This window comes from Phacochoerus africanus, chromosome 6, assembly GCF_016906955.1.
Source record: "Phacochoerus africanus isolate WHEZ1 chromosome 6, ROS_Pafr_v1, whole genome shotgun sequence".
Lineage (NCBI taxonomy): Eukaryota > Metazoa > Chordata > Mammalia > Artiodactyla > Suidae > Phacochoerus > Phacochoerus africanus.
In genome coordinates this window covers 6,935,817-6,946,137 of record NC_062549.1, presented here as the reverse complement: position 1 = coordinate 6,946,137, position 10,321 = coordinate 6,935,817, and the positions used below count along the sequence as shown (strand labels likewise).

Below are 10,321 nucleotides of genomic sequence, written 5' to 3'. Positions count from 1 at the left end.
TAGACATTCATGTATTTAAGCAATTATTCTTAAATGATGTAATTTCCATCATATGTACAATGAAAACACTGTTTAAATAAGAAGCCACTAGAAGTTAATTACAGCTAACATGTATTGAGTGTCTTCTGTGTGTTGGGCATTCTTCTAAGGGCTTAACACACATTAACTCTTTTTACCCCGCATCACAGCCACAGAAGGCAGTATTGCTGACACCCTCATTTTACAGATAAGAAAAAGGAGGCACAGAATGGTTCAGTAACTTGCACAAGATCACAAAGCTATTGACAGGCAGGAAAGGTATTGGAATTCTAGCAGGACAGATCCGAGGCTTATTCTTTAATCTTCACGGGTGGGTATCACTATGTTATACCTTGATATTTGACGGTCTTTTTATCAGGGCTGCATGTGTGGCATATGGAAGGTCCCAGGTGAGGGGTGAAATTGGAGCTGCAGCCACTGGCTTACACCACGGCTCACGGAAACGCCGGACCCTTAACCCACTGAGCGAGGTGAGAGACCGAACCCACATCCTCGTGGATACCACCTGGGTTCATTACCACTGAGCCACTATGGGAACTCCTGAAGCTCTTTCGGAGTCTATCAGCATCAATGACATATAAAGAATTTTTTTCACAGGCAGTCAATACAGTATGGAATTATTACTAAAATGCTTCCAATCTACATGGGAAAAGAATACGAAAAAAGAATGGATATGTTTGTGTCCACAACAATCACTTCGTTGTACAGCAGAAATTGTCACAGCATTGTAAGTCAACTAAACTTCGATGAAACTTTAAAAAATGGGGGGGAAATCTTCCACACCCAACTTTGAGGATTACATGTCCAATTATTTACATGTCCAAAGTGCACTACTTCATTTAAGCCACTAGTACCTCATCTAACTTTCCATATAATGTATCTTTTGGCTTTGTCATACTTCCTGATAAGCACAACTAGGTGCCTCTTACATACTCATCATAGTGCCTGACAAGACGTCACTAAAAGTACTTTTTTAGACTAGACCTGTGATGTTTTATTCACATGAGTGTGCATTAAAGTAATTCTTCGACTTCTCAAGTTCTAAATGCTTTCGTTCAACAGACATTTGAATACTTAATGAACACAAGTAGTGTGATAAATTAGATGGTTTCTGTTCTCAAGGTTGGCCACAATTACAAAACAATGAAATAAGTGCTTTTATGAAGCTATGACCAAGGTTCCAAAGGAACTGAGTTCCCTCGCATGACCAGAAGGGCAGCAGCTCCACTCAGGTTCCATCCAGGGCGAAGGCATGGAGACGTAAAAGAACATTCTCCTCTTAGGAAATATCAAGCAGCTTAAGTGGAATTAGAATGTGAAGTTTACATGGAAAGCAAGGGAAACGGTGATAAGAGATGAAGGATGAAGCCGGAGCTAGATAAAGTCACAAGAAAAAGACTCAAGCAGTGCAAGGATTGAAGCAGGACACTGATAAGATCAAATATGCTAACAATAGTGGTTACACCACAGTTTTTAAACAATAGTACTCTGCTCTCCTGATACTCCATGCAGAGTTCCACACTTAAAACTGATCAAAGCGAAAGTGCACTGGTTGAAATTGGAATGAATCTACTTGACTTCTTCCAGAACCCCTTATAGAATACAATTTCAAAACCACTGCTCTTAGAAGGAATTAATATGGTCACACAATTATGTTTTATTTACTTCATGTCTCTCCCAATGTGATTCTAACTTCTCAGGTGCCAGCACTTATTCTCACAGTTTATCTTAAACTTCAGAACTAAGCAAATAGTACTAGGCTTTCAATATTAATGATAAAAGTTATAATATAGAAAAAAGGAAGATAAGATTATCAGCTTTTCCACTGAAGAGTGTAATTTAAGTGACTACATTTTCTAACCTAAAAGTTAGGAGTTATGATTAAGTTAGTGTATTTATGGCCACAGAATATTCAAAACTGCCATAGTGTTGGAAGATATAGGAGATATGATTGTATTTGGTATAACATAATTTTTAAAAGATTGGTATACTTGTTTTAACAATGAATTCATATCTGAAAATGCCTCCCCATCTATCATGTGAAAATCTGTTCTCTCACCTTATAAAATCTGGAGATCTAAATGAGATCTCTGAAAATGATGGTCGGTGTTATACTATTTATTTTCCTCATAGCCATCTAACAGGTTCCTAGCAATAACATGTAAAACTGATTAAACTGAGAGGCATATGTCGCTCCTGGCAATTCACTACTCTCGATTCTTCACAGGGAGAGGAGCTAAGAGAAAGGTAAGTTACAAAGAAACTGGAAAAGGTATATAATGATTAATTTAACATGTCTCATACTGAAACAATTAGATTCACTTTTACAATTTAATCTAATCCATACAATCCTCTCTGCCTTTCCTCGCCACTGTTGTTGGGAACATAACCACTTAAACAGCCTGGAGAATTCTGGTTTTCTCCTTATGGCCACACCTGTGGCATATGGAAGTTCCCAGACTGAAGCGGAAGTGATAGCTGCAGTCTATGCCACAGCCACCCCAACACTAGGTCTGAGCTGCATCTGCAATCTACGCCCTGCTTGCGGCAATGCCGGAGCCTTAACCCACTGGCGAGGCCAGGGATCAAACCCCCATCCTCAGAGACAATGCTGGTCCTTAACCCACTGAGCCACAATAGGAACTCCTAAAGAATTTTTAAATGATTATTCCCTTTATAAACACTCTGATTAAAAACAAATGTTCAAAACAATGTTTCGCACATATTAAAAGTTAAAGAACAATCTCACTTCATCAGATAAAAGACAGTGGGAAGAAACCAACAACCATCCTGGGCCACTCTATCATGCATTCAAAATCCTCTCATAGTATGTGGCTCAAGCCCAGCTAGTGACAATTATTAAAAGGAAGAAGAGGGGAGGCAGGTACAGGATATAAATTAAATTCTCCGGAGTTCCTGTCGTGGCGCAGTGGTTAACGAATCCGACTAGGAACCATGAGGTTGTAGGTTCGATCCCTGGACTCGCTCAGTGGGTTAAGGATCCAGCGTTGCCGTGAGCTGTGGTGTAGGTTGCAGATGCGGCTCGGATCCCGAGTTGCTGTGGCTCTGGCGTAGGCCGGGGGCTACAGCTCTGATTCAACCCCTAGCCTGGGTACCTCCATATGCCGCAGGAGCGGCCCAAAGAAATAGCAAAAAGACAAAAAAAAAAAAAAAATTTAAATAAATAAATAAATAAATTCTCCAATATATCATCTGGCCAAAATACAATATATTCACTTACAGGCATACTTAATAAATGATCCCTAAATAGAAACATGATAAGTGTTATTATTAGGAAAATACCTTCTCCATGTGATTTTGTAAAACCAGTCCAACACTGAGCATTCATTCAAAAGATCATTTCTGGGCACACTCTACACTTCCTAAATTTGCAAAAATAGTCCACTATTCTGCTGTAAATTTGCATGGGATAAAGATAACTCTCTTCATTATAGCAAAATAAATTTTATCACATGTCCATTTATTTTAGCTTAACAAATTACTAATTTATATTTTTTCAAATATAAAAATCGAGGATCCCCAAATAATCATTAAGAACAAAATAACTTAATAAAAAACAAAAGCTTTTTATAAATAAAAATATACTTGAAAGTACTCCTGTGAAAACATACAAAATCCTCATTTGTAACTAACAATCAAAATAATGCCTAATATCAAACATTTAACTATATACATTAAACTACATATTCAATTAGACTCAGAGGAAAATTTCCAGCTCTTTCCTACTTAAGGACAAGTTTTTTGAAAAATATTCCACATGTAAATAGATATTTTGTTAAAAGACTGTACAACTACTATGTTGAATTTAACATACAACAAAATTAACTTAGAACAGATGCTAATAGTTAGAAATATTATACAGTGTGTAATTGCCCCTGAAGGAATTAAAAAAATTTATAAATTATCTTAAGATAAATGTATATTTTCCCCTAATTTGTGAAAGCTGTAATAACCTTTCTGTTTAGAATAACTCCTTATTAAACCACATTCTCCCAGATGGAGCAGCTGGGAGAAAATAAAAGGTAGTTTTTACAAACGAACTTTGATGCTATAGAAAAGATAATTCAACATTAAAAACAGCATGACTGTAGTCTGCAAAATAAAAACATGTAACAGTGAAAGAAAACCCTTTAAGGAGAATGAGGAAAATGCAATTTACAGGATCATCTATGACTAAAACGCTGAACCCAGCTTTTCTAATTTTTAAAATTCTACCCAAATTTGTGCAGATTATGAGTTCTAAAACTTTTTAAAATCCTATATAGTGGACTTATTAGTATAAGGTAATATTTTATGCTTAATAAGTCTACCAAATATTATTTAAAAATCCAATTTTATGAAAGTATGTTGCATGACTGACTGCATTTTATAGCAATGTTAAATGACATTTAAAAAGTGACATTGGGTTAAATAATGAAATTGAGAATATAAATCAGCCTTAAGCTCCAGCTAAAATTTCAAATTATTATCTCTATCCTCACAGATCTTGGCACAAATACTTTTAAAATGCAGTAGTCTACTTATTTTTTTAATAACTTAAATTTGTAATTTAAAAATTTTTAATTACATGCTCTCAATAAAAATAAACCCAAGTAATTAAATTTTTACCTCACTATGCTCTAAATTAGCAATCCTTTGAGCCAGTCCCTTGGGATTAAAAAAAAAAAACAAAAAACTTCAAAACTTGTTTTTAATATCATGCTTTCAATCTTCATTTTTATTCATTTGTTCAATAGAGGGACTGAGCCTATATTAAAAAAAAAAAATCAGTGGCATTGTTCAAGCTGTATAATAATATTGCTCAATTTGTATAATATTCAATTACACTAAGCGGAATAAAACTGCCTGTTATCCCAAAGTTGGGTTCTCAATCCACATTCAGCACGAAAATAATTTTTTGCTTCCTGTCTAATGCACAGAAATAAAACAAAAACTATTAACGTGCTCAAAAGACACTCTGAACCTTACATACCCACATGCTTAACTCTTTCTTATCCTTTAAATCCCCTCTCTAAGACTTCTCTAAAACTGGGAGGAAGGGTATCACTCTTCCAAAGGCAGGCATGATTAGCATAAAGCAAAGTAAATTTGATTATCCTTAATTAAGTTTGCGTCGGTTCCTCTCTTTCCCCCTTATCCCAACATGAAGTCTGAGCTAACCTACAGGCAAGTTCTACGTATATTAATTCACACCCCTTTTGATGTCACCAAAGCCAGATGATTTCAGAATGAAAACTCCAAGTAGTTTACACAGTATCTCCTGCAATTCCAAATAAATCCAACTGCACTAACAAAAAGAGAAAAAGAGCCCCCTTGAAAGTTTAAAGACTATGCAGTTGTTCTTTTATCAAAACAGATTTTTCACAAGTGACCCAAATAGAATTACAGCTTAGGAAAATCAAGCCTTTAATTCTGAAGAATAATTTGCACCTAGAGAAAAATTCAAGGTAATGGTTTTCACTGCATGTGGACTTTAGACCAAATCTATTTATTTTGATTTTGCTTTAGTCTGGGTATAACCACTGGTTGGCCTAGGCTGCAGGACCACCATCCTAGTGAGAGCATCTTACAACAAGCTGCTTTTGATACCTTAGTGACAAAACTACTTTGGATAGGGTTCCAGACAAGCCTGACCATAAAAATTTGGCATTTTAATTAGGTTTCAATGTGCTCTGTAAATGGTACGGCACAAACCCGATGGCAATTTTTTCATTCAGTTAAAACCTTAATGCGCATATATGTGGCAAAACTTTGTGTTTCTTTTTGCTTTTTAGGGCCACACCGCAGCATATGGAGGTTCCCAAGCTAGGGGTCAAATCGGAGCTACAACTGCTGGCCTACACCACAGCCACAGCAACACCAGACCAGAGCCTCGTCTTCCATCTACACCATATTCTTAACCCACTGAGTGAGGCCAGGAATCGAACCTGCATCCTCATGGATGGGAACTTCAGTGACACAACTCTGAATTTAGAAAGCCTGTAAATACTAACTTCGTCCCCAAACACTTTGAAAAGGGTCAATTTAAGGAACACACCGATAAATCTTAACATTATGCCAAACCTCTGTTCCTAAACTGTTGTATGACAACTGACTCTTCATAAGTCAAATCATATTTGATAAGTACCACGTAAAAGGGATCATTTAAAGGCAGCTTTGAGTCAATTCTTTCTGTAAAATTCCTAATTCTCCTATCATAACCACGACTTGTTTTGTAATCTTATACTTGCAAAATATCAAGTTTCTTAAAGCAGAGCACAACTGCTTGCATAGGCCAAATTCATCCCAGCATGGCGACCCTTCTCTCTCTTTCCCAGGTCTTAAAAATGTCACCCCAAAACCCAGCTGTTCATCTGTGGTAGAACATACAGCACTAGAAAAGTTGAAAAAAGAAAGTAAGTGAATTTTTAAAATGTGAAATAGAAATGTATGTATTTCCCCAAAAGAGGTCAATGGATTATTTTTGACAATGATCACAATAAATGCTCGATTAAAAAAAAAATTAAGATACGCATATCCCAAATGACTTTCCCCACATGCCTCTGTCACCTGGAGGAAACTGCTCCATAACTGTTTATCTCCATGAACACATGACCTCCACGATGGCACCAAGGTCAATGAGACATACAGGAGGGATATGCTTAGCAAGTGCTGATTTGCCCAGCTCTATGGTTCTCTTCAAAAAGAAACAAGGAAGAACAGTAACAATAACAATTTATGTATATATTACAGATTATTTATATATTACATATTACAGTTTATGTTTTAAGTCTTAACATTCAAGTACCCCATTACAGGATTCTGTAAAGACATGTGCCAGCAATAGCCAGATATAAAAGGGGGCATCACAGGACACAACCAGGTACAAAAACTGCTGCACAGAAAGAATTAACAAAGTGCCAGACTGAAGACTCCCCCCTTACATCTTGTACTGAGAATCTATGGTACCCTGGGTACATGCTACAAAGACTCAATTTCAAAGTGAGAGTTGTCTGTTGACAGAACTTTATGAAAATGACAAATAGCCAAAGATCCATAAACAACAGAAGAGGCAACCCTCACATCAGAAATGCTTAGGTAAGGAGTAAGTCTGTTATCTGCTGAGGCTGCCAGTTAACATGAAATTCACCAAGTGTCCTGGTGTCCCCTTACTCTTTACCAAAGACTCCAGACACTTCCTCCACTGTCACAATCCTGCACCTTTCACAACCGGAAGTTTTCTTGGATGAGATTTAACCTCTAAACACATCACCTTGGTATAATCTGTTTAAACTAGACATACTCAAAAAATTCCTTATCGTCTGAAACGACTATATTTAAAATTTCCAAATAACTGTCAAATATAAAAAAGACATCTGTCAGAGCTAGCACCTGAGAAGTTAAAAGCGATTCAGTGGAGAGCAGTTCAACTATGGGTAATTCATTCTAACGTTTGCTAAACAGACTGCATGCATTACAATAGTGGAAAACGAAAGAGGGGGGAAAAATCGGCAGAAGCACTGGTTATTCACAACCAGCGAGTCCTGGGCTGAGAGCAGTCTTCCAAGTTACTTCCAGGGAAGCTCCTGATTGGTGGGCGGCCCTGGGTCAATGTGATTACTTAACCCTGGCAGTTATAACTAAACTCCACTTTGACGGGCTCCAAAGCTTATTACAAAAAGACGACTGCTTGAGCATATCAAGTACCTCGGTGTCCTGCTTCTATTTTTCTCTCACAGAACCCGGAGCCTGACACCTGAAACTCATCAGACAAAAACATTACCTCGTTTCGGGGCTTTAGAGTTTTGTATTTATTACTCTGCAAGTCCACTGGGCATAGATTCAGTTGGGGGGTGGCGGTGTGAAAGATTAACCCATTTCCTGCATACACAGGGAAGAACTCATGACCATTCAAGCAGTTCCCTCTCTTCCAAGTAACTTTTTTTTTAAAAATCATTTAGTCCAAAAATAACCATAAGCAACAAACATTAAACACTGGCATGGCAACGTGTGCACACCATGCCCTAGTGCTACCCACAGGCAGATTTGTTCAAGTCCGGGTCCCCCCAGGAGGGTCCTCTAGGTCCTTCTTCCTTTCGGGGGCCAGCCAGGCTTCCCCCGAGTTTTTCTGTAAAATCCGCCGCTTTCGCTGGCCCGGGCAAAAGCAGGGCGCCTCGTCCCCCGGGCAGAGTTTCTCCCAACTGCCCAGCAAACACGTCGTGAGAGCTTCCAGCGGGCCCCCCGCGCGCACCTGGCCCAGCCCCTCGCCCCCTCCCCGCGCTGTCCCAAGCCCCAGAGAGGGGCCCACCTGCCTCTCTTCGCCTGTCCCACGCCCGAGTCGCCCAGCCAACTCCTGCCTGGCGGCTGCACTCACGCCTGTCCCGAGCCCCCCACCACTGCGGGGACCGACCCTGAGGGGCAGGGGCGCCCAAAGGGGCCCCGGAACAGGCTGACCCCGCGACGCCCCCCAGAGGCCGGGTCCCGCGCGCCTGTCAGCGCCCCCGGAAGGGGTCAAGCAAGGGGCTGAGCTCGCCAGGTGCCCTCTCCGCTCCTGACACCCTCGCCCCGCCACCGCACTCACCTGGGGGGCTCTAGCCGAGGGGCCAGGCGAGGGGGTCTGGGGTCGCGCCAGGAGGCCGCCAGCCAGCCGCGGCCCCCACCCTCCCGCGCCCGCTCGGGCCGGCGCGCGCCCCGGGCCCGACGCGCGCCTGGAGCGCCGAGGGGGAGGGGGCGCGTGGACGCGCGAGCACCGGGGGGGAGGGGGCGCGGGAGGCGGGGGTAGGGGGCGCGACGAGAGCCGCGGCTCGGCAGCGGCGGCGGCGGAGAGAAAGCGGCCTCAGCCCCGTCCGTCATGGCGCGCGGCGGCGGCGGCGGCGGCAGCGGCGTCGGCTCCCTCTGGCCTCCCGGCTCCCTCGCCTTTAGTTTGACCTTTCCCTCCAGTGTGTCTGAGGGAGAGCGGCGGTGCACGCGCGGGTGCATGTAGCTCTGTATGTGCGCGCGCGCGCGTGGGGAAGGGGCTGGGTTCGCTCGCCGACGCCTGACGTCACTGCCATGGCAACGGAAGCCCCTCCCTTCGCTCCCCGCTTCCTGCCCCTCCTTCTGTGCACGTTCTGGGGCCTCACGTGCTCACCCGCACGCACGCACGCACGCACGCTCGGAGCGCGCGCACCCAGAGCGTTGCGTGGGGGGGGGGGAGAGGGGAGGGATCGTCTGGGTCTCCTTGTCGCCTCTCTGAGATCGACCAATCCAGTGAGGAGAAGCCGTGGGCGGGGCGGGCTCGGCTGCCAGAGCGGCGTGAAAAATTTCCCAAGGCAGAGCGAAAATTCTTCCTGAGCAATTGAGCGTGCGCAGAGCGAAAAGGGGCGCGTTGCTTGGGAGTTTGGGTGGGAGGAAAGGGGGCGATCCAGTTTTCGAGAGAAGGGAATCCTGGCCAGTGGAAAAGGGAGGTTAACTGGTATACGAACTGGGATTGCGTGGTGATAGAGTGAGGGAACCCCGGATTGCAGTCCGGCTCAGCCTATTTGCTGTGTGACCTTCGATGAGTTACTTAAACACTCTGAATATCTTGGGTAAAATGGGGCTAGCAAAATCTACCATGGTGGTTGTGAGAATTAAAAGAGAACGTGAAAACCACTTCACCTGACATAGACCCTAGATATTAATACGGAGCCCACAACCTCCATATTTTACAAACGGGGACACAGGACGCAGGGAGATTGAGATTAAGTGATATGCTCAATGTCAGGTAATGGTGAAGACCCAGACTCTTTCCTACATAGCCTTCCTTTAGAGGGGGAAAAACACCACAGAAGAACGTGTAAAGAGCTTCTTTTGTTCTCCGTGGATCTGTTTTTAATCCACACCACCCCCTTCCCATCTCCCAAAAGGTTTAGAACTCTGGATGTAGGGGCTGGACTGCCTTGGTGCAGTTTTGGATGGCAGTTGTTTGGTTCTGTTTGACCCCGAACCACCAACGGAATGGTGCTTTCCTTAGCTCCCTTGGGGAGTCTAAGTTTCTTCTGAGGTTTTGGTGAAAGTGTAAACAGTACCAAGGAGCTCCAGGTCCTCCACAATTTCTAGCTACCTGAGGAAAGATTAACTCAGTTAACCAACATTTACCCAGCGTCCACAGCCCACAAAAGGCTCAGCTGTGCAGGCACCTTAAGATTCGGACCCACTGTTGACCTCATCATTCCTTAAACTTGTGCTTCTAGTCCTTTCCTCTGACTTAGCACTTAATCACTTACTGCCTCATGTTAGTTCTAAAATTATGTAGTACTAT

General features: G+C 42.5%; 1 protein-coding gene across 1 annotated transcript in view; it reads right to left on the bottom strand.

Moving 5' to 3' along the window:
- The window catches only part of LOC125128645 (formin-like protein 3), a 53,338-nt gene extending 44,320 nt beyond the window's left edge, over positions 1-9,018 (bottom strand). Inside the window, exon 1 of the mRNA XM_047782848.1 lies at positions 8,621-9,018. Coding sequence (XP_047638804.1) covers positions 8,621-9,018 — 398 coding nt within the window. The remainder of the gene's footprint in view (positions 1-8,620) is intronic.
- Positions 9,019-10,321: the final 1,303 nt, after the last annotated feature.